Source organism: Drosophila navojoa, chromosome 3 (assembly GCF_054131105.1).
Source record: "Drosophila navojoa isolate 15081-1374.11 chromosome 3, UAZ_NAV_1.0, whole genome shotgun sequence".
Classification (NCBI taxonomy): Eukaryota; Metazoa; Arthropoda; class Insecta; order Diptera; family Drosophilidae; genus Drosophila; species Drosophila navojoa.
The window spans coordinates 28,403,222-28,428,578 of record NC_142891.1 but is presented as its reverse complement, the minus strand read 5'-3'; the positions used below and the strand labels follow the sequence as shown (position 1 = coordinate 28,428,578).

Here is a 25,357-nt window from a genome sequence, read left to right as displayed (position 1 = left end):
CATTTTTGACAGCTCATAATTAAATGTCAAGCTAAACATCATTGTACATCTTGTCTTCAAATATATTGACACATTTTTAAATTAGTATTTTCTATAAAAACAAATTGACATCCGTACATATGTATACACTGAATAAATATATATTAATAAATTGACTTTTTAGTTTTTGAGTGGTTTTACTTTAGTCATATTAACAATATAAATCTACATAAAACGATATCTAGAAGAACAATAATAATAATGATTAATGAAAGGATCAATAAATTATTTACAATCATATACAATGATCTTACGATTTGTAGGATTTTATTACACGCTTAACGGTGTTGTATGCTTTTTGAGTACGTTATAATAATTAAAATGTTCGTATTTGAATTTTAATTGAATTTCAATCAAATCCAAGTCCATTCATTGCTGCCGCGATGAACGAACTTTCTACAATAAAACCAGATATTCCAGTCTATGCGTAAGCCAAGTACAAAATATGTTAATTTATTTAATTTATACATTAAACCAAAGACTAATATTGCATATTAAATATTTATTATTGGGGTTCGAGTTTTGTGTTGTTAAGTTGATCGATCATTCACCTTTAAAATCGAGAGTGAATAATAAGTACATAGATTTAAGACCCGGACAAACTCGATAACATACGATATTTAGACGGATAATTCCTGTGGATAATTCCAACTGCAACTGATCGAACCTAAAAATACATAAAGCTATGGCGTACCTATATGATCACGAATTGATCATCTATAAAATTAAAAGCTCAATTAAACTCAATATCTTGATTTTGATTCCTCATTGTTCGATTGCCGCCCATTGTATGGTGGTGATTCGCAACTGCTGCTTCTGATGTTTCTGTTACTTTATAGGTCGGTGAAGCGATTACTCACTTTAATTGCGCACATTTGACTTAATTTTTATTTTTTGTATTTATTTATTTTTTTGTATGCTTTGTAAATACACCTATACACATGAATTCGCAGCTGATTGTAGACTGCAAGCAAGGCAGAAGCAGAAGAAAGAGAAAAAGTAAACGTTTTGCAATTGCGCTTATCTTTTGTGAAATATCAATTGCAACAAAAACAGCAACTGTGCCAAGTGCTCGCCCATTAGGCGAGAGTCGTAGGCGAGAGACATTGGGCGAAGCGGACGAGGCGTGCGCTGCGTTGTCGTCACGTTTTGTGAAATTACGCGAAGCGAACAGCGCGCGCGCTCTTCAAGCCGAAGCCGAAGCAGAAGCAACAGAGGACAGAAAATGCATTCGGCAGTAAAAGCAACAACTACAGCCTGAAAGGCGTAATCAAACAAATTTAGTAAAAACATCGACTCTCTTGCGCCTGCTCTCATTCACGCGCGCTCCCTTATTCTCTCTCTCTCTCTCACTCTCTTTCTCTCTCAATCACGTACGGTTGTACTCTGTGCTTGTAGCGCGTGCCTTGCCTTGCATTCGTTTCGATTGTATGCACTATTTACACACATACATATAAATGTATTGTGTAGTTATATGAGCATGTGTAAATCTTTTCAATGCTCACACCGAAAAAATATACATACATAGCTTCCCCTGTTTCTTCACTTACCGTTACAAGCAACTGAAGAGCTATTACCGGGCACCCCTTGCACTACAGCTGCCACACTACCTCCGCCAGCAACAGCTGCGCCAACCGCTGCAGCAGCTCCAGTGACCACTCCTGCCGTGGGTGGCGCTGCGCCCGCTGCTGCAGCAGCTGCCATGTGCGGACTGCTTTTCACAAGCCAATTGGCCAGATGACGCTGACGCTCGAATTCAATGTTAGTGCGTTGCATTTTAGCTTCTATTTGTGTATGTGTGTGTTTTTCTTATTTTTTGTCGATGCGCCGTATAATCCCTCAATTTTTGCTAGCGTTTACGTCGACTGCGCCGACAGCAGCGACGCGTTGCCGTCGGTTTTCTACTACCGTTCGCGTTAACACGTCTCGTGTTGTCAACTGTCGAAAGCTTACTGACGCCAAGCTGAGTAACGTAACCAAACTGCAGATCGCCCACCACGCTCCCAGCAGACTCTCGTTGTCGTTGCTGCTGCTACTGCTGCTGTTGCTGTTGCTGTTGCTGTTGCTGCTTCTGTAACGAGTCATTGAGAGCAAAAATTGAGAGAAGAGTTTACATAAGTGAGCGCTCAAATAAATAACAAAAACAACAATGTCGAAATGTGCAAAGCACAAAAGTGAATAAAAAAGATGTTGATAATAAATGAGAGAGTGAGCGAGCTGGCGAGCAGGCGAGCAAGCGAACGAGTTGTGTGTGCTACCAGTAAATACGTATGTATGTATATCTGTATATATTTATAAATGTATTTATATACATGTGCATGTGCTATGAGTGTATGTATACATACATACTTAAATATGTATATACGTACGTGTTGTGCATAAATTAAAATTGGCCTGCGTAACACAGGCAACGATGACGACGTTATCACCCAGCTGCGATTGAAATTCTCTCTCTCTCTCACTATTTTTCGCTCTCTTGGCTCCCGCTTTGTTGTGCTGTCACAGCTTATTCAATGTCGCCCCGCACCTTAATTGTTATCAATGTGCGCGCTCTCTTCTCTGCCCCTACTACATCTATAGCACCCACAAACCAACCGCTTGGACTAGTCACAACGTCTAGCAGCACAACGACCGCTGCGCGTCATCTTAAAAAAAAAGCGACATAGACGTAACGAAAAGGGGGCATACGCGACGGCAATGTTGCGGGCGTCACTGTGTCAGGCGAGACATTTGGCGTTATACCACGCATACATACATAAACGTTTGTATGTATATGTAGGAGTATATTGTACATAGTATATAGTACATATGTATGTATTGCTATTGCTTTGGCTTTTGTTTTTATATTCTTTGTTAGAAAGGGTCTCATAGCTTTTGTCATATTTTTGGCAAAGCGCACTCAAAGGCAAGTAGCCAAAATTCATTGATATATTTGTTTGTATATATGTAAACATATATCTATATATGTACATATGTATATGCATACATTCAATGTATGACATACACACATAGTATTTGTTCCGCATGACGGATTGAATTAAGCGATCTGTCGACATTCAGCGTCTGTTGCGAACCCAACTTTTTTCATTAGATCAATTAAATTTGCTAGACAAAGTACTATCAACAACTAAATACATGCATACGTACATTCGCACGTACATGCATACATTTGGTAACAAACTACACGAATAATTGAAATCTTTTTGCAAATTCGCCAGTCCCAAAGATTTTTTGAGCGACATCAACTTAACTTGTTGAAAATGTTCTACAAAATACCATTGAAATATATTAAAATAAATGCTATACTTTCAGTTTTGTTTGACATTAAGCGCATATAATAATTAATACATACAATACATACATACATACATACGTATGTACGTAGGAAACAGCTGTTGAGCATCAGTTCTGTGCACTTTGAGTGACGTTTTGCTGACATCCATTCACAGTGGTTCGCCGAATACAGCTGTCTCACTTTTACTTGTGGAGGAAGTACAGTTTGTCAAATATCTGGCTATTGTTCGAATAAAACTTTAGAGTTGAAATACAACACAAAGCAAATCAAGTCAAAAGCAACTGTTTTTTTTTTTTTTACAACCCTATAAAATGGTTCCTAAAGTTGAATATCCCCTTCTTTTATGATATTTATTTCAAGATACAATTGTTCTGTAGACTATGAAAGTGCGATACTCCAGCATGAGAGCAAAATTGTATTTTTGCTTAAAGAATATTCGCGAAAAATTTGATTGACAATCGTATCTTGGGGCTATCACAATATAAGTATGTATGTATATATTATGTGAACCAAATATCAGTCAATCGAAAGATCAAAGCCTTAAGTAAGTGTATAAAAACTTCGAGGTAAATGGTGTGCATATAATTCGGTCTGAAGGTTGTTTGCTTACTCCGGAAATAAATTCGAGCTCCACATTAGACTGTGTCATGCTTTTCTAATAAATGTTTTTTTTTTTTTCAAATGATATTTGAAGTAATGTGATTGAAGGGTATCATATTTAACGTAAAACTATTTTTATTACAATAAATTAAGTTTAAGATATTAGATTAGTTTTGATTTATTTTTGGTTTAGTTTTGATTTTGTTTTTCAGCCTAATGTCAACACTTTTGGACCTAGAGACTTCAGATTTATATATAATGAATACAAACATTTACAGATTTTGGATACCACGCCCCCTTCACCCTCAATTTGTAAAACACGTGTTTAAAGCACTAGAGATTTGTGCTTCGAAATATACACACATTTAAACATGATTACGTTCTGAAAGTTTGATTAGGATTGTTAGAGCGTTAAAATGAAAAACACTCCACATTTGCCGAATTCAAGATCTTAACTGAACTCTTTATTGCTTAAAATCCTAGTTCTTATATACCTAACAGAGACTCTTAAAACTACTTCCAGTCACTGGAAGGGTGCATTTTCTCACACAAACAAGTGCCCAGATGTTTACTTAAGTGTCCCTTTTTTTGAATCTTTGGGCCCAGGCTCACGTTACATTTACATATATTAGACGCTGCATTGGTCGCTGCAACTAAGCGATGACATATTTATTACTTTGTGTCGGATAACGCGCAGGTTATTCGAGTACTGTCTCTATTTTTATTATTATGTATGTTCATGTTTGAACATTCTGCCAGGGGCCCAAAAATGTTGTGGTTGTAAAAATTTTTATTTTTTGTTCGATGACTCGCAGGTCATCCAGTATTCGCATGTTTTCAAACATTCTGCCAGAGGGGCCAAAAATATATTTGCTTTTTTGTTTTTATTTTAATATTAGTTTGATAACGCGCAGGTTATCGAATAAATTTTTTTTTGTCGGATAACGCGCAGGTTATCGAGTATTTTTCTGTATATTTTTTTATATTTCAAATTATATGGGACCAGGAAATGTTATAGCTTTTAATCGCCTCTTTACATTACATTTTCTTATTGTATATATGATTAATATTAATGCAATCAAAATACTTATTAACATAGAAGCATGACCTGATATGTGATGAAAATGGAGCCCTTTTAATTCTATATGGCTCTCCTTCATTTGCTGTATTGCTATTTGTAAATGCTCAATTTCTTTCGTATGATTTATTCTTGACAGTGCTAATGGGTTCCAAACTATTTTTGGAACGTCAACAATCTTTCCTACGTATGAGGGTGCGATTTTCTCGTATCTTTCAGTGTGAATATCATTATTATGAGCTATTATGGTCTTATCTCCTGATCGAGCTGTGCAATCTGATTTCATTTTCAACACACCCTGTTCTGGTAATTCTATTAGTTCTTGCTGTGCTCCCTTGCATCGTACGCTTAGCTTTTCATTAATCGGTACTTTAAATAACCACCTACTTTTACCTTCCAATTCAACCCAGTATGTTTTTGAATGAACTAATGTTTGATAGATACAGTTCGCCGGTCGGTTTGGCTTGAATGGTGATATTTCGCAGCTGTTATCGTTGGCATTATCCCAGGGCCAGTTACCTTCACATATGAGCTTGTTTGGTTGCCATTTTTTGCATTTATTTAATGTGGCTTCGGCCATTAAGTGGTAAGAATCAATTTCGAAGTTATACACTAAATATTCTGTTCTTTGGTGTACCATTATCATTTGGTCGTCATTGTAGACTGGTATTGGGATAACCTTATGTAAATGAGATGGGTATCTGCTGAATAGCGGAATCTTGGCGTTAACTATTATTTTGTTGTCTATAAAGGTTCCTTTCGTTGTAAGTAATTGATATATTTCTTTTAGTTCTGTACCTGTCCTTTTCCCTGGTAAGACTAAATTCTCGGACAAACTTTCTTTTATCTTGGCTATTTCTTCCCCAAATTGGTAAGGCTTCAATATAACCGGGCTTAATCTGCTATGATTTATGTCAATCAGCATATTTATTACCCCTGTTTGAATCTTGTCACATTCTTCAATTAAGGCATTTAATTGATTTGTTATCATAAAGAAATTAATTGCTTCCTTATACACATAATACGATTCTTTTAGCAATTCTGTCATATTGTCTATACGTATATTCATGTCATTGAAATGAATATTGATTTCCTCAGTGGTTCTTTTGAGTATATTTGCTGTGGAATCTATTATTGATGTCTGTTTTTCACTCAATTTTTTTATGTTATGTTGGTTGTCTAATAAACTGACCATGTTTTCTTCCATTTGTTCTCGATCGTCTGCATCCATTATCCCAAATAGCAAGTGATATAATGAGCCCATGAATTCGAAAGGTGCACGTTTGGTTCTTGGTTTATTTTGTAGTATAAATAGTTTGTTATTATCTTCTAATTCTGCTATTCGTCTTTTTGTATTATTTAGTATTATATTACATTGGTCCTCGAAACTCTGTAGTTTCGTACACACTGCTCTCATTTTCCCTTCTAATTCACTCCCTCTCTTTAACATGTTAAAATATGAATCTAGGTTATAGTAAATAATTAGATCCCATGATGAGGTTACTATTTCTACTTCACCCATTGGATCTAAATAGATTGCTGAGTTGTTACCTAATTTTGAAATTGTTATCTTATCGCTTTTCGTTACTTCTGCACTTGATACCTGACAGAAGAGAGCTAAGACTAGCATTGCCATTAGTACTTTTAGTCTTGATCCTCCTTTCCCTCTGCTAGATTGTCTTGTGCTTCTTAGGTCTGAGTCTTCATTTTTTAATTCACCTAGCTGACATACTTTATTGATTGGTCGTGTAACTAACCCTTCTTGAGATTTAACTTTTACGACTCTAACTTTATTGTCTTGGCCTTTGTGAACTTCTTTTATTATCCCTAGTGGCCATCTAGCAGGGTGACAATTTTCATCCTTTATTAATACTATTTGCCCTTCTTCTAAATTTGGCATCTCTTTTTTCCATTTATTTCTTTGCTGAAGGGTATATAAATAGTCATTTTTCCACTTATTCCAAAAATCTCTCCTCATTTTTTGGATCAGTTTCCATCTATCTAGGTTTCCTATTTTTTCTTCTCCTGTTGACTCCACTTCACTTACTGTGGGTCTACCTATTAAAAAATGTCCTGGAGTTAGTACTTCGATATTATCGATATCATCCCCTGTAGTGTATAGAGGTCTGGAGTTTAAGACTGCTTCAATTTGACATAATAGTGTCGTCATTTCTTCAAAGGTTAAATTGCTATCTCCTATTACTCTTTTTAAATGATATTTTACTGATTTTACTCCCGCTTCCCAGATTCCTCCAAAGTGAGGGCTTGCCGCCGGGATAAAATGCCACTTTATTTGTTCTTTTTCTAACGTTGAAGAAATTTTTGTATTTTCTTGAATTGTTTTCTTAAATTCTTTTTCTAGTTTTTTAGCTGCTCCTACAAAATTTGTACCGTTATCAGAATATATGTTTAAGCATTTTCCTCTCCTTGCAATAAATCTTCTCATTGCAGCTAAAAATGCATCTGACGTTAAGTCACTAACTGCTTCTAAGTGTATAGCTTTTGTTGCCATGCACACAAATAATGCTATGTACCCTTTATACATTTTTTGCCCACGATACTTAGAACATTTCATATAATAAGGCCCTGCATAGTCTATTCCCGTATTCAAGAATGGGTATGACATTGTAATTCTATTCATAGGGAGATTTGCCATTATTTGTTGTGTGGGTGTATGATTATATCTAGTGCATGTAATACAATTACGTAAGTATTTCTTTAGACAGTTTCTGAGTCCAATTATCCAATATTTTCTTTGAATATAGTTTCTCATTACATTAATACCTCCGTGCAGAGTGATAGTGTGCGCATCTTTAATTATTAAGTTAACTAAATGGCATTTGTCAAGAATAATTGGATGCTTTACGTCAAATCCAATACTAGCTTTCTCTAATCTTCCTCCTACTCGAAGTATTCCCTTTTCATCTAAAAATGGATTCAAACTAATTATTTTACTCTTATTTTGTAAATATTTTTTCCCCAACAGCTTTCCTATTTCTGTTCTAAACTGACATGCTTGTTGTTGTTTAATAATTAATATTCTAGCGTTATTTAATTCTTCTACTGTTATATATTTTTGTGGCTTTTGTATCGTTTTTTTGGTTATGATTTTAATAAATCTAATAATAAATGCTACTACTTTTTGTAATTTTTGCATACAAGAATATCGTTTGATTAATTCACCTATTATATTCTTTTCTGAGTTTTCTATCATAGTGTTCACACTTATTTTTTCTTCATCTACATTTTCTTCTTCTTTTGGCCAATGGTTCTTTGATTTGGCTAACCACTTTGGCCCATTCCACCAAATTTCGCATTCTACTAATTTATAAGTATTGATTCCTCTGGATGCTATATCTGCTGGATTGTCTTCTGATTTTACATGATTCCATTTAATTTCTGACATTTTCCTAATCTCATCCGTTCTTTTTCTAATGAATTTATTTTTATTCAATCCGTTTTGGATCCAAGCTAATGTGATAGTGGAATCACTCCACGCAAAGATTTCAACATTAATTTTAATCGATTCTGTTATTTTAGAAATGAGTTTTGTCAAAAGATGGGCAGCGCATAGTTCCAATTTGGGAATAGTTTTACGATTTTTCTTGGGATTAACTTTACATTTACTAGCTAATATCATTACCGAATTACCTACTTTGGCATATACTACTGCTGCATAGGCTTTTTCAGAAGCATCAGCAAACCCATGAAACTGTACTTCAATATCTTTTTGTATTTTGACCCACCTAGGTATTCTTAGGTTTTGTAGATGTTTCAAATTATCTTGATACTCTTTCCATTCTTTGATTTCTTCTTTGGATAGTTCTTCATCCCATTTTTTATCAGTTAGCCATAGCTTTTGCATAAACAGTTTCCCTATTATGGTCACTGGAGCTAACCACCCTAAGGGATCATATATTTTAGCAAGTGTTGATAAGACTGTTCTTTTATTTATTGTTTTAATATTGTTGTCAGTGAAACTAAATTTGAATTCATCTTTGAGGGGTTCCCACTGTAGACCTAATGTTTTTATTGACTCATTCTCTTCAATGCTTAACACCTTATTTTCTTCATTTCTGTCTATTTCTTCAATTATTTCTGATTTATTTGAAATCCACTTTCTCAGATTAAATCCTACTTTTGCTAGTTCACTGGAAACACATTCAACAATTTCTTTACAGTTTTGTATGGACTCAGCGCCTGTCATAAGATCGTCCATATAAAAATCTGTTTTAATTATTTCTTTAATTGTTGCGTTATTGCAATTATTGGCTATGTCTAAAAGAACTCTAGTGGCTAAGTAAGGAGCTGATGCAGTACCATAAGTGACTGTGGTAAGCTTAAAGTTCTTTAGTTTTTTACTTGGAGAATCTCTCCAGACAATATATTGAAATTCTTGGTCATGTTTTGCTATTTTTATTTGCCTATACATTTTTTCTATATCTGCTGATACTACATATTCCCAGCGTCGCCATTTTAATATAATGTCAAATATATCTTTTTGAACTCTTGGTCCCGTCCACATAATGTCATTTAGACTTTTCTTATTTGTTGTTTTTGCAGATGCGTCAAAAACTACCCTTAGCTTCGTTGTCAGACTACTATCTCTTAACACTGCCTGATGTGGTAAATAATATTTTCCTTCTTTATTTGTAGATATCATATGTCCTAACTGCAAGTATTCGTTCATGAAATTTGTGTAGTCTGTTCTTAATTTTTCATTTTTTTGCAGCTTTTTCTCTAAGCTAAGAAATCGAGCTATAGCTTGTGGCTTTGATTCTCCTAATTCATTTTCTTCTTTGAACGGAATTGTTACAACATATCTACCCCTTGAATCAATTTTTGTTGTATTCTGAAAATTTTTCTCACAAAATTCTATCTCTTTGACATCTTCTTCTTCTTCGTTTTCTAATTCCCAGAACCGATCTAGGTCTTCTATTGCAATACTTGTCGCTACTATCGTTGTTTTACCTTTTGATTTTGTACAACCTGATACAATCCAACCAAATTCAGTCTTTTGCCCAAGTAATCCATCTATCTTTACTATCCCATCTTTTAGTACGTGTGGATATAAGTCTGCACCTATTATTATGTCTACACGACCTGGTTTATAAAATTGTGGATCAGCTAAAGTGAAATTGTGCCATTGAGCCATGTCTATATTTGCTTTACTAACTGGGAGAGCCTTCATTAACTTTGATAATATGATGGCCTCAACCCTAAACTGTTCTTTATTTGGTTCTCTAGGTTTTATTATTAGCTTAACTTTGTGTTTCGACCTACAAGTATTTTCTGATGAGACACCACTTATTTCTGTCTCATTTCTGATTCTGGGTAAATTTAGCAACTGTGCGGCCTCCTCAGATATAATTGTTTTTTGAGATCCACTATCTATTAAGGCTCTTAAGTTAATATAATTCCCCTTTATTGCTTTAACTTTAATTATCGCTGTGGCTAATAAGGCCTCTTCATTTGTTACTACTGTATTAACTTTTTCTGTATTTATATGTAACATTGTATGATGAGGCTTCTTACAAAAGTAACAATTCATGCTACTTGTACACCTATTAGTATTCGTGTGTCTTAAACACCTCAAACATAACTGTATCTTTCTTGCAGCATCCAATCTTTCTCTTGGGACCATTGCCTTAAATTTCGTGCATTGCGTGGTACTATGACCTACTACTTTGCATATAGGACAATTGTAACCAGAGTGAATTTTCTTTTCCTCCTTATTTGAAGTGGATAATGAACAATGTCGCTGATCTAAGTAGTCTATTACGTCAGTCAGTAATTGTATTTCTTTTGTCTTTTTTATTTGGCTTTCGTATAATTGAAGTGCCTCTTTACTAAATTTTCTTAGTATTATGTGTGCAAAGATTTTATCAACTTCTTCTGAAAGTTGAGCCTTACTTTTAATTATATGTATTGACTCATTAATTGTATCAATAAAATAATTGATACTTTTGGATGAGTCAATATTTAAATTTGGAAGGTCCATTATTCGGTTCAATTGTTCCGAAAAAATTTTCCTTTTATTTTCATATCGCTTGGTAAGTAATTCCCAAGCGGTAGAATAATTATCTGCGGACCCCGTTAATAAATGCTTCTCCTCGTAATGAGGATTTTAAGTAACTGAATTTGATAGAAGGAGTTAAATCTTCTCTTCTATCAATAAGGTCGCAAAATAATTCAGCGAATAAATCCCAATCTTTGACATCTCCAAAAAATATTGGGACTTGAATTTTTGGTAGACCCGGAAGGTTATCCATTTTTTCGTGGATTATGGGTTGAATTGGGGTGCCTTTTTTGGCTTCTAACGCACTGATTGCATTTTGCACATCAAAATCTAATTCATTAACCTCTTCGTCAAACATTTTGTTTGACACATATTTATTTCTTAGCTCCTGAACTAGCTTTGAAACTTTATTCCATAAATATTTAATTTTATTCTTTCGAATCTCGAAGATTCCTACGTTTCCTTTTGCAATGTCCTCATATACTTCTACTAAATATAGTTTTAACTGTTCGACTTTGCTTTCAAACTCTACTTCTTCTTCAGAGCTTTTGTGAACTGTGACTGCTCTAACATGCTTCACATCTTTAACTTCTTCTTTCTCAGCCCTCATAATTTCTAATTTCAAATCTTGTATGCTTTTCATCGCTTTATCAAATTCCTTATTGTTAAAGTATGCATGGTCTATTACCCCTACTTTTAACAATAAGGTATGATTATTTTCTAATTCTTCTTTTATTTTTTCTAACTCTCCTAAAATTTCGCTCGGTGGCCTAATTTCTTCAGATGAGTCTAGTTTTTTCAATCTGGACACTAAGTCCGATTGCATTTTCAAGAGCTTTATCACTTTTTCTGACAGCATTCTTTTTATTTTTATTTATATTTATTAAAAAAATTAAACTACGACTTATCTTTATCTTATCCGCGCTGTCCTCCTGTTGATCCAGTCTTCTCTGAAGGGGGCGCCTGATGATCTTGGTGATATTCCTCTTCCCGTTGGCCACTGACGGTTCTGATGAGTCGCTTTCTTTCGTCGAATTTCGCTGTAGTTTTACTCTGTCTCTCTTTTTGGATGGAGAACAGAAACCTTTTGGTAGTATTCTGCCTCTCCGCACTTTGCGCGAGAGAACAGAATTACTTTAATTTTTGTTTTTGTTTTTTGTTTTTCTCTCTCCGCACTTCACGAGAGAACCGAACTTTTCGGATTTTTAAATTTTTTTTTTTTTTTTTTTTTTTTTTTTTTTTTTTTTTGTCTAGTCCCTTTTTGGGAATGCAGACCCACCAGCACTACAAATTTTCTTTTTTTTAAATTTGAGCACCACTTTTAGTTTATATATGTATATACTCTGTCTCTTACCACTGGCGGGGGAAAACAGAGTAATATACTATATTTTGTCTTAAGCTGAGTTTTAAAACTATCAGCATTAAGACGCTGGTTCCTTTCTCTGTGTCTCTTACCACGGGTGGGGGAAAACACAGAGAACGCCGAAGGACCAAAATGTTAGAGCGTTAAAATGAAAAACACTCCACATTTGCCGAATTCAAGATCTTAACTGAACTCTTTATTGCTTAAAATCCTAGTTCTTATATACCTAACAGAGACTCTTAAAACTACTTCCAGTCACTGGAAGGGTGCATTTTCTCACACAAACAAGTGCCCAGATGTTTACTTAAGTGTCCCTTTTTTTGAATCTTTGGGCCCAGGCTCACGTTACATTTACATATATTAGACGCTGCATTGGTCGCTGCAACTAAGCGATGACATATTTATTACTTTGTGTCGGATAACGCGCAGGTTATTCGAGTACTGTCTCTATTTTTATTATTATGTATGTTCATGTTTGAACAAGGATTGTAAGTCTGCAACTAATAAATTCTCATAATATTGCAAACACTTCAGCGCAGATAGCAAAGTTACACGTGCATATGTACGTGTGTATGTATTTGTGCATTAAAGAAGTGCAGAATGATAAGAGTATCATCTTGGAGGGGTCAGGGTATCTCCTAGTCGAGCAATCTCCGAGTCGAGTGCACTCTTACTTGTATTAAATTATATGTATATATGTATTTTGTTTTTTGTGTACTACGTTTGGAACACGCACGCAAATTTGCAATTAATTTGCACACATATTAAAATGATGTTTGACTATAGAACACAGAGTTTTTATTGCCACTAAAATACACACGAGCATGCATATACATAATATATACATACATATATATTTATACAGGCAAACATACCGACAGCTTTTATTGAAAAGTGTGCGCTTGTTTGCCTAAAACTATAGCAAACGTACTCTATCTCTCGCTCTCTATTTACGTTGTGCTTTGCATTTACGTAGCGTAAGCATCTGCCTGCATTATGGCACGTCAGCTTCTTTCTGGGTAACGGGATCAAAATCGTAGCTGCGTTTGTGAGTCCACTGTCTGTATGCTTTTATCCTTGTATGTATTTGTGTGTGTAAGCATGCATTCGAGCGAAAGCTAATCTTTTCGGGAGCGCATTAAAGCGTCGGCTTTTCTATTGTGGATTCTCAGTCAATTTTGTCAACTGGTTCGGTTTCTAGTTAATGAGCATCGGCTATTCGCCGAGCACCTCAGGTGTTTCCCCTGAGGCATGCAAGCGCGGATTGCTTGCAAGGGGGATTCTTCGCTCTGCTCTGTTGCTATTGTCTTTACATAGTTTTGATAATCTCATTTCCATGCGTTGCTGTTGCGGTTACTGCCGGCTCCGAGGGAGCTCCGTCGGGGCCCTGTCAGCTGTCGTCGCTCTTTTTGATGAATCACAGACCTGGCCAAGCACACACGGCTAAAAATACTTGCGTACACGCTGAAAATGCAAAATTCATGGCCGCCGGCCCGTGGAATGCGGTGAAGGCGGCTCCAACATCTACGACAAACTCGCAAATGAACCAAACATTGCGGACAACGGGCAAAGTGAATAGAGCTGGGCAGAGCGAAAGGCAAAGCGGAATATGTGTTTAGAGAGAGGTTCAAGCGCCGCTTAGGTTACGCAAAAATTCGCAATCTGTTGCCAGGCGACGCGACGTTCCGTTGCGGTCTGTGACTCAGTAAAGCGTCGCAGATCCACAGTTAGCGGTCAGTAGTTGCGGCGTGAGGTGGCCAGCAAGCGGCATATGTATGTATATGTAAATATGTATGTATATTTATGTGTTTGTATGAACAGTTTGGACTATTTGACAAATGCGCCGCACATTATGTTACGGCCAACCCTTGAATGAGCGACATACAGTGGCCGGATTTAGTTTAAATGCCGGCAAACAAAAATAAGTAAACAAGTAAGTAATAAGTAAAGTCTTTTTAGTGTATTGCAACCCCCAGATTTCTAGCCGACATTACTTTGCGGAGGACTCTAAAAACAGAGTATCGACAGAGACTATTCAACAGAGACAAATATTCCTGTAGTTGAAGGCATAATAGTTTCTAAAAAGTGCAGATAACTTATTAGACGCGTGAGCTTTAGAAGATCTAGGGTCTATAGAACGATTAAATTAGCGCCACTCTGGATACAGCCCAAGATAGAGGAGGTTATATTGTCAATTACCAGAGACAGCAAATCTAGCACGACACACCTAGAATTTTTACCCACTTCCACTCCACAAAAATATTTGTTGTGTTCTGGAATAATTCTACTATAGCGAGTTCCGTCATCCGATTCTTAACATTTGATATGTGAAGTATTTATATTTTATATATTGTTATATATTAAACTCAACCACTAGAATTAAACATATACAAATGGCTATACAAATAATCCGATCAATATCTATTAGAGATATAGTTGGCTATTATCTTGACATAAAATATGTATTTGTATAATTTGCGATCATAAGCAATAAAAAGAAGATTGAATTGAATATATGAATGCGATGACAATAGAATCGTTTATGCCATTATAAAGATGTTGAAAGCTTTCATAACATTATACATATTTCGTGGCTTTTAGCTAAAGGAACTTAAGGAAAGTAAGCACCTTGTTTAAATGAATAGAAATTAAGAACAATTTTTTTTGAATAATTGAATATATTTGAATAAAATTTTCACATACACATATAGCAATACGGGTCATAAAGCTTTCATCACATACGTATATACATTTTTTCATGGTTTAATTTGTGATCAATTGGCTAATTAAATTGAAAGTTAAACGAAGCATCGCATAAATTTAAATGTGAATACCTCTGCCGTTGTAAAGGGGCCTAGACGAAAGCTTCTTAAGACATGGCTTAAATGGGCTCGTCTGCGGATGTCTGTGCATTGCCCTAAGCCTCCACCGGCCAGTTTCCTCACCTCTCCCAACCACAAGCCACTCTGCTATCCACCTTTGGGGACATGCTATTGCATTCATGTGCAACTAATCGACGTATGCAGGTTTATTGGTTTCGGCTTCGAGAGCGAACGAGAGAGAACGAGAGAGATAGAAAGATACATAGAAGGAGAATGAGAGTGCAGGAGAAGGAGAGAAGCGCTGGGGGAGGGGTTAGGCTGTGGTGCATTGGCAATTACGTCGCTTTTGCATTTCGCATTTGATGATGTGGTCAACCAGGCAGCATGCAGCCGGCAGCAGGCGGCAGGCAGCATGGCTATGCGGTTGGAAATGCGCCGTTAGAGACGGACGGACACGTGGCCAAAGCGAAGAGCTAAGAGCGGAGGTCTGGAACGGAGCTGGGTGGGGCGGTGATGGGAGGTCAATTCGAGAACAGCATGTGGTCACCTGGCAAGCATATGTATGTATATACTGCACTACACCGAGAGAAAATACCAATGAACAATATTTTTAATATCAGTAATAGATTGAGTTTTGAGTGGAACTGATAATCAAGATTCAAATCAGAACAACATCATTAGAGCAAAATAATGGGAATAGATAAATATATAAAATGATATGCCAAACCTCAGATCTTGATTTAAGCATAAATATCAACCAAAGATTTCCCTTAAGTTATGGGGTTCGATAATTCTTGTATGCACTATTGACTGAGAATCGTGATTAGAGCCGCTGATATCTATTGGAATTGATAGTTTGATTTTCGAGAGAAACAAAATTGTTCGAATAGATGCGAATTTCAGATACGAATACAAATTTTCTTTTAGTGTATTTCTACAGATGTTATGTCTCGTGCCTTGATTCTAAAGTGGGCGAAATTGTAGGAAATCGGGAAATGGTAAGCTCATATGCGATATGGTCGTAAGTTGTGCATGTTTATGTACTAAACGCATTAAATGATGGACAATTATTTATTAAACAAGCAATGAGAAAAGCAAACGGGCTAGAATGCGAAAGGGGAGACGACACAGACACAATAAGAGTAAAGCAAATGACAATGTAAACGGATGAAGATGAATAATGATGCAAGATATATGATATATAAACATATATGTATATATATAGAGATGGGTCGAGGGAGCAAGTAATACGAAGCGGAAATGTGAAATAAATTCAACTTCGTCAAGAGAGATTTTTCATTTGACAGACATGATGAATGCATAGACTTGAATTAAAAGAGAGATAATTAATCAATGCAAATGTATACATATATGTTCATAAATATGAAAGCAGTTTTCACAAATCGTAGTATCAAAGCAAAAGCTTTCAAGACCAACATCATATTTAGGGTTTTAGAGCTCTGCATAGGCAATCATTCAGCACATAGAATTATACCAGTATAGTTATATATATATTTATATATATGTATATACATAAATTTTAGAATCATTTATGCAAAAGTTCGATAATATAACGAAATATATTTCCAACGATTTTTAAAAGATAACACCTTTTGAGAAGATGCAACCAAAACATCCAAAAACACAGATATTAAAGAAGAGGCGCTGTATAAAGACTTTGCAAAAGAAAAATGACCAAGAGGGTTATCTGGGGAACATTGGTATGAAGCGGAAATCGGAGAAAAAAACATCCAAACTACTAGTCTATGAAACACAAAGAGCTAAGCATGGATTGAGGCAAGCGTGGAAGAAGAAGGTAATTAGATAAAGATTAAATAGGGCAACAGATATATCGATAGGGAACTGAAGTAGAGCGATGAGATCAAAAAGATCACTACACTATGGATAAATATAAATATAGTTAGGCAATAGTTATGAAATAGATATATGGCATGGAATAGAAGATAGTGAGAGGATCTCTTCTGCAGTGACTTGAATAACAGGGCCTCCTACGGAAATAACTAGATTGTATTTTTCACAGACTAAAGCAACTCAAACGGAATTCGAAACTTTTCTAAATGATGCCGTATACCGTTATATTGATACGATTTTCCGTTCAAAGATGAAAGAGGCAATGGGACATCCACCCATCTACTTTAAGTACGAGGAGCCCCTAGTCCAGTTTGCCAACTACGGTCACGAACCGGTAACCGGACGCCTTTATGCATGGGAGGATGTGGCTGATTTGCCCAAGCCTTTCGATCCTTATTGGATGATGGTGCTTGGGAATGCGAGCCCGAACGACGACAATTCGTTGTGTTTGAGTCTAGCGGATGGAATGGATCTGTCTACTATAGACACTGAAACAGAGCTATATCCGGAGCCCATAGTAAATCATTCGAGCGGACCTCGGCGATGCGATTGGATTTACGAAATTCTAAGATACTTAAGTTTATTTGGAATGATTTTTGCAGTCCTTGATTATTTTCACGATATGCTCAATAGCGAGCAGCCTTTATCGATTTGGGAGTGGAGTTTTAGGGAATTGGGTAACTTTTTGCGCACATATTTGTATATTGATATGTATAACATAAATTAATAAATATAGTTATTATACCCTGAACCCATTGAAAATCGGAAATCAGGGTATGATGGTTTTGTTAAGAGTATGTAACAGGCAGACCCCACAAAGTATTTAATTTCTTGATCAGGGCAACGAGCTGAGCCGATTTGGCCCTGTCCGTCTGTTTTTATGTTTGAACGCGCCGAGAAATGTCCGAATATATACGCGTATATCGAGTTTATCTCCAAAGGTAACTCATCCCGTTATTAATTTGTCGATTGGAAACCTTATTGAAAATCAGTGATATAAAAATGCCTGATACACACTAGTCAACAATTTTAAATGTAGATTCATATGTACTTTATAAAATTTAGATTTTTGTTATAATTCACACACAGTTCCCGTATATGTGTCTTTCTAATATCTAAACAAAATGCTGGTAACTTGGGTGCATTTGTCGTTAAGAATCCAATTTAAGATCCTGAACATAAGATAATAGATATTTCACTAAATATTTGGATTGAAAATTTTGCATAGAAAATTCGGATTGACTTTCCTCTCAAAATTCGACTCAAATCGATTTATACAATTTATTTTATATATTTAGCAAGATCGCTACGTTCGGTAGGACAGACGAACAGGGGTTGAAAAGCTCAGCTCATATAATCATGAATATATGTTTTTTTTTTGTTTGGGTATAATGGTTTTGTTAAAATGTATGTAACAGGCAGAAGGAGGCGTGGCAGACCCCACAAAGTATATATATTCTTGATCAGGGCGACGAGCTGAGTCGATTTGGCCCTGTCCGTCTGTCTGTCCGTCCGTCCGTCCGTCCGTATGTTTGAACGCGTCGATCTCAGAAGATATAAGAGCTAGAGACTTCAACTTTTTTTTAAAATGTCCGTAAATACAACGCGCATATCGAGTTTATCACTAAAAAACGATAACTCATTCCGATACTTTTTTATCGATAAAAAACCTTATCGAAGATCACCTAAAAAATTATATCTTCTACATCTTTCAGGCTAGAGTCTCCAAATTTAAAATGTATATTAAGATGTATTTTATACAATTTCGGTTTTTGTTAAAATTTACCCCCCACCCCTAAATCCACCCCCTCACCCTAATCTTTGTAAAAGTCGTATATCAAATACTAGAGACTTGTGCTTCGGTATACACATACATTTCAACATTATGATTACTTGCTGAAAGTTTCATTACGATCGTACGTCTAGAAATTAAATTATTCAACAAATAAGTTCTCATAATATTGCCAACACTGCAGCGCAACCCAAGCGCAATAGGTTATAAATTTATATCTCCTACATTTTTAGAGCTATAGTCTCCAAATTTTAAAAATATATTTCAATGCATTTTATACAATTTCGGTTTTTGTTATATTTTGGATATCGGCTCCAAATTCACCAGAATCCCCAGTGAAGGTCAGATGCTAGCATAGCTAATTGTGAATGATTTGACATGTTTTTTTTTAAATGCCAAATATTCAATAGAATATGTAGATCATATGCTGAAAGTTTCATGAAATTCGGTTTAGTCAATCGACGTTAAAAAATAACAAAATGTTTGGCCAATTAACAAACGCACGTGCTGCAGCAACAGCAGTTTTTCACGAGGTCTCTGGTTCAAATCTTGCTGGGCGTATTGTAGTTTCCTTTAATTGCTTCAAAATTTTTATATATTTGATTAAATTTCTCTTATATTTTTTCAAAAATCGAAATTGAAATTTTAACCATACTATATGTACGGTTTTATTAGTTTGGTTGTTCTTGCACATTCTTAAAGTCACATCAGCAGTTATTATACCCTGAACCCATTGAAAATGGGAAATCAGGGTATAATGGTTTTGTTAAAATCTATGTAACAGGCAGAAGGAGGCGTGGCAGACCCCACAAAGTATATATATTCTTGATCAGGGCGACGAGCTGAGTCGATTTAGCCCTGTCCGTCTGTCTGTCCGTCCGTCTGTGCATTATGTGGTCCACGTACATATTTTTATAGCGCTTTATATATGTATATATATTATATATGTAGATATGAACCAAATATTATGTAAAGATCAAGGAAAATGTGATATAGAAATGCAAGCCCTTACTATTGGAGTCAATGGAGAAATGTTTGGCAGTAACTGGACTTTTCTTTCAGGGCGGTGCTTGTGCCTAGGCCACGCCCTTAGAAAAGTTGCTAAGCCAAAGTTTTTAAAGGAAGTTGTATGTGTGGCAAGGGCTTGGCAGTGCAAAAGGGACTTGTAATGGGTTTCGGATGGGTCATGGGACATGGGACGGGTTTGTCAGGCAGGGCAGGGGGCGTCCAAGGGGGAAGTTCTGTCTACGGCGCCGGCAGTGGTCGCTGCTATCTGCAGCTGCGATTTATTAACAGTTAGCTGTCGTTGTTATTTTATATGTAACTGTTGTTGTTGTTGTTCTTGTTGCATTTCGCAGCTAGCCGAAAAATTTATGACCTGCAGCCACATGATGAATGATTCTGATAATAATATTTTGTTATTGCCTTTGCCTACGGCTCCATTTTTATCGTTTGCTGTTGCAGCAAGTTTTGGCTGCGTTTAATGGGGAACAAAAAACAACCGGCGAATAACAAATTAAAATAAAAGATTTTATATATTTTCAAGTCAAGTCGGAGCCATTCGTGTCTCAAGCCCTAGCTAAGTGCAGGGCAAGAGACTGGGGTGTCCGTTGCCGCCCTTTCTGGCTCCAGCTGTGCGCTGCACAAAAATCGCAAGCTGCGAGGCGAGCAACGCGCATAAGCCTTCAGCCAAACTAATAAACCAAAAGGCTGCCACAAGAAATTTGGCAGTAAACTTGTTCGGTTTTTAGTAGTTAACTCGCAGAAACACTCGCCATAAATGTAATTATAGATTCCATACCAAATATATTCACAGTTTCTCACTGTGACACGGGTCTTAAAGGACCGATTTGCCCAAACTCAAAGGTGGATATCAGTAGACTTCAAATAAAATTCGATTGGTATAAAATTGTTTTTTATTTCTATGAAATAAATGAATACTTAAGTCATTCACTATCTTTATTTACCACTAAAAGCCATATGCATAAGTAATACAGCATGGGCAATGCGAATCTTCAAAAAAAATCTGAATAATTTGCCTTCATGGTCGATTATTGGCTTGAGTTCAAGAAGCGCTAGTGGTTAGGTGGGCTATATTATACAGTAGTGGGCTGATTAATAGTCCCACGTGTGAGCATGTGTGCGTGTGTGGGTGTGCAGCCGTATGGGATCGGAGCTCATTGCATATGCAAATTGTAGACGATTGGTTTCTCATTACATAATTAATAATTCAATGAAAATGTGCATGTCAATCAAGTTAGTCGTTGCAATTTAGATATATATACACTCTCCTATATACTGTATGAATGCATATAAGCTAAGTACATAATATATTGGCAATCGCTTTGAGGAACAGCTATATTATGATTGCAGCGAAATTTTGAAAGATATTTCCAAGAAACCAGCTTAAATTTTCATTTGAAGTATAATACCAAACACTGATTTAATACTGAAGAGCCAATGATTGAAACTGTGAATTGTCGTTGTAATCAATAAAAAGTAATTTATATCTATGTAAAGTAGAAGCACTTCACAATCTTATTAAATCGATAAAAGAGATCGGGATGTGGTATACATTTTTGAAGATAAACTCGCGCTATACGCGCTATGTATACAAACATTTATAGGCGCGTTCAAGCCTTCGGACAGACTGACGGACAGGCGGACAGGGCTAATCAAGAATATACATACTTTAAAGAAGGAATCATCGAAAACACCAGAAGATTCCTTCTGCCTGTTACTTACTTTTCACAAAACCATTTTACCCTGATTTCCCATTTTCAATGGGTATACAAAAAAAGACACAATAATTTGATCACCCATTAATAAGTTAAGTTGACAAGGTCAAGTCGATAGATTAAAAATCTATATTGCTAATAATAATTTACGATTAATTTCCCCTTAAGTTAGACAGTTTATTTATAATGATATATTCCTTTAAACTGCCTACAGAGTATGAGCAAGTTGGTCATTCCAGTATTGATCAGATATATGGCGTATGTATATGGAGACTGAGGGCTCTCTAATTATAGCTAGTTAGTCGACATTCTCGATAGAGCCTATTTGCTCAAATCAATAAATTTTACAGTTGGATGCACAGGTGGCGCTTGGCTCTGAGGAGTGGAAGGGTGGGAGTCTAGTGGTGCTACGGTGCAGACACAGCAATTTGGCAGCGAGCGACCTAAATGGACCTTTTGTTAAATTTTCCGGCTGCTGTGCACTCAGCATAAATTCATAAATGTTTGCTGCTCTCCCAACAGCAGCTGCACCTGACTGCAACCCATTTTAGTCAGCTCACTGTGGCTAGAAATCATGAGAAAATCATGCGAATTATACTACATATATTATATAAAAGACTAAAATGCAAAAGGTTTAATAGATATTTATCATATTCAAAAAATTTCATTAAAACTTTTGAAGATGTGGGACGTCCTTGACGTTTTTTATACTCATTCACGTAAATGAAATGAGCATATTGGTTTTGTGCAAAATCCGTCTTGTTATTTCGGCGATTGGATAGGTAAATTTGGATTGTTAAATTACTATTAATTTCCTCTATCGATTCCCCAAATAATATTATTACGCCTCTTTAGGGGATCTAGAAGATCGCAGTTTAGGACGTAGCTGATTTAAAATTGCATTGTAAAGTTTGATATAAAACATTTTTATACCCCAAACCCATTAAAAATGGGAAATCAGGGTACAATGGTTTTATGAAAAGTATGTAACAGAAGGAATCATCGCAGACCCCATAAAGTATATAAATTCTTGATCCGTATGAACGCCTAAATCTCAGAAGTTATAAGAGCAAGAGAGCTAAAACTTGGCATGCCTACTCGTGTATACCATACGCTGTACAAGTTTATCATCTTTTTCGATAACCCATCCGATAACTTTTTTTTATCGAGAATAATCGAAACATTTATTTTGTTCACTTAGACATATGATGAATACAAACATTTTTTAATTTAGATTTCGGATACCACGCCTTGGAATGTACACACATTTTCACAATATGATTATGCTCTGAAAGTTTCATTAAGATCGTACTTCTAAAAATTAAATTATTCAACAAACCAATTTTTATAATATTGCCCACACTGCAGCGCAGAATGATTAGAATATCAGCTTTAAGGGTTCAAGGCATCTCGTAGTCGAGCAGTCTCGACTAGAGCTTACTTGGCTATTTTCTTTTGATTATTTTCTATTATATTATATTATGAATGCTGTTTTTCTACTACTAATATGTTTTTTATGGTCAGCCGTCAACTGATTCTATCGACTTCAATTCTGGGAAATATCATCACTCTAGATAATTTTATCTAACTCTTAACTTTTATTTTATATCATTTAACTCTTGCCCACTGTGCGCGTTACACCGTGGCATATTTTTAAGCAAGCAGTATTGCTTTTTATTAGACGTCAAGCACCAGCAAATATTATGTAAATATATACATATTTTTATTTTATTTTATTAAAGATATTGACAAAACTGGAGTCAACTAAAATTAAATAGCCCATAAAAAATACAAAACATTATAACAATAGTATCACCAACCCAATGGGGGTATTTTATTTGCCAGTCCGGCTAGCTATGCCCCACTTCACAGCCAAATGTGGTCAGTGATACTTTTGAAACTATGAAAAGACATTGTTAAAATGGAAAACTTAAAATAAGATATTAAACTTAAATATAGTTTATCTAATTAAAATTATAATGAATCTCAACCTAAAAATATTAGTAAGGAAGAAGGAAAGTAGAACAATATTGCAAGAAATAGTGAAAAGAGCATAAGAAATAAAAATAAATGAGTTAAACAAGAGAAAAATAAAAGGAATATATATCATATATTTGAATGTATCTTTCTTGTTTTTATGCAAGCGTCGCTCGTTAAAAATCACTTAAAATTTCATCATCATAAATTTGTCTACAATTTTGTTTTCACCTGTTCGTAATTCTCTCTCGGTAACTCTTTCAACTCGCACTCAGAATTTAGAGTGAGTCTTTGGATCAGTTGCGTCATTTGCCATTAATTTGTTATGCGGTTTTCATGATAAGTAATAAAAACATTTTTCCACTCCTAAATCTCAATAAACAAATATTTTGTGTAATTAGATTATCTCATTTGGGACCGAAAGAGAGTTCCATTATTTTATAATTAAACATGATGCGACACAATGACCGAATCTCGAAATAGTATGTGAACTAATCAATAATCAGTATTTACTGCTTGTAAGCGATTTCTCACAATAAATAATATTAGAATGACAACGCAATACTAATAATTGTGCTCCATGGCTGGTTAATATCTTATATATGTAGCTGCAATGAAAATTATATTCATGTTTTCGTTAGCTTTACGCTCCATCCGAAATGTAAGTTAGTATTTTCATTACTAAGCTGGGCTATATAGGAACGAATCAAAGAATTTTAAAGTATTTCATACGTAAATAATCAAAATAAAGTTTCAAATACAATATTCCAAACATATATATAAATGTAGCAACATAGATGAAAACAATGGACTTGCGACTTATTCTATACAGTAAACTGTTTTAATTTAATATGGACTAATCTTAAAAATGTTAAACTTAAAGAAAGTTGCATTAAAAATTTCCTATGCTTTTTATACCATTTCTAGAATGTACGACTTCTATATGAAATTGGTACTCTTCTTTTGATCTCAGTTATTGCAATAATATAGCCTCACCCCATTTATTCTCCGATTCAGTTCGTTTCACATGTCTCAAATATTCGCTTCACAATTGAAAGTATTTCTGCGACTATAAGCTTTTTATGCAACATATCCCATATCATTTTCTACAAGAAAAAAAAAAAAAGGATAGAAGAGGAAAACCCGCCTACAAATGTTTACATAATGCGGGCCACAATAGATTTCTCTCTCTTTCACTCTTGATGACCATCTTTCTGACGCACTGTTCAGTTGTCAGACTGTAGACTCTACCCTGTACTCTGCGGTGTCTATGGGTCTATCCTCTGTGCTAGGTGTGATGTTTGAACTACACTCAAGTCAACTTTACTTTACTCAGACCAGCTCTTCTCTCCTTTGCCTCGCTAACCTTTACTTTCCTGATGCTGGTTGCTTTGCTTTTCTGTTTTAACGGGCAAATGTTTTTGCATCACTTGGCTCAGCCAAAAAGCACGACCGGAGCTTATCCTTGGATGTCCGGGTGTTCGCTTTACAGGCAACGCGCAACGAGCTGGAGAAAGAACTCAAGCACTTGGCGTAAAATAGAGACCGTACAAAAAGCGCCAACAACAACAACAACAATAACAACATTGCTGACGCTGGTGTTATTAACATTTCTGTTGACATCTTTTTTCTTTTTTTTTTTTTTGTGAGGGTGTGTATTTGTGTGTGCATGTTTCTTTTTTTCATTTTTTTTCAAATGTACTTAGCCGCCTTCTCAACTCAATCTTTCATATACGAAGCATTTTTTCATTAAACGTACACG

General features: G+C 35.5%; 2 protein-coding genes and 2 long non-coding RNA genes across 5 annotated transcripts in view; 3 read left to right on the top strand and 1 right to left on the bottom strand.

Annotated features, from left to right (window-relative positions):
• Positions 1–25,357, top strand: part of LOC149091958 (uncharacterized) — a 150,378-nt gene that overhangs the window by 88,700 nt on the left and 36,321 nt on the right. The window lies entirely within an intron of this gene.
• The window catches only part of B4 (imaginal disc development protein B4), a 62,898-nt gene that overhangs the window by 6,510 nt on the left and 31,031 nt on the right, over positions 1–25,357 (bottom strand). Inside the window, exon 3 of one of the 2 annotated variants that reach the window (XM_089257605.1) lies at positions 1,590–2,086. In XM_089257605.1, coding sequence (XP_089113731.1) covers positions 1,590–1,815 — 226 coding nt within the window. In that variant the 5' untranslated portion in view covers positions 1,816–2,086. Of the gene's footprint in view, positions 1–1,589; positions 2,093–25,357 lie in introns of both variants that reach the window. The other variant, XM_089257606.1, reaches the window with a different exon arrangement.
• Positions 4,340–5,190, top strand: LOC149091960 (uncharacterized). Its single transcript, XR_016196379.1, has 2 exons — positions 4,340–4,848; positions 4,887–5,190. It is a non-coding gene; the product is annotated as an uncharacterized LOC149091960 (long non-coding RNA).
• LOC149091959 (uncharacterized) lies at positions 16,648–17,839 on the top strand. The gene is made up of 2 exons (XM_089258478.1): positions 16,648–17,032; positions 17,258–17,839. The coding sequence occupies exons 1-2, from the start codon at positions 16,838–16,840 to the stop codon at positions 17,813–17,815; spliced, it is 753 nt and encodes a 250-aa protein (XP_089114604.1). The 5' UTR covers positions 16,648–16,837; the 3' UTR covers positions 17,816–17,839.

Excerpts from the sequence above, each read along its gene's own strand:
- LOC149091959 (XM_089258478.1), top strand. The coding sequence starts at position 16,838 with ATGCAACCAAAACATCCAAAAACACAGATATTAAAGAAGAGGCGCTGT. Across the intron at positions 17,033-17,257 it reads GGCAAGCGTGGAAGAAGAAG|ACTAAAGCAACTCAAACGGA; the intron begins GTAATTAGATAA and ends TATTTTTCACAG.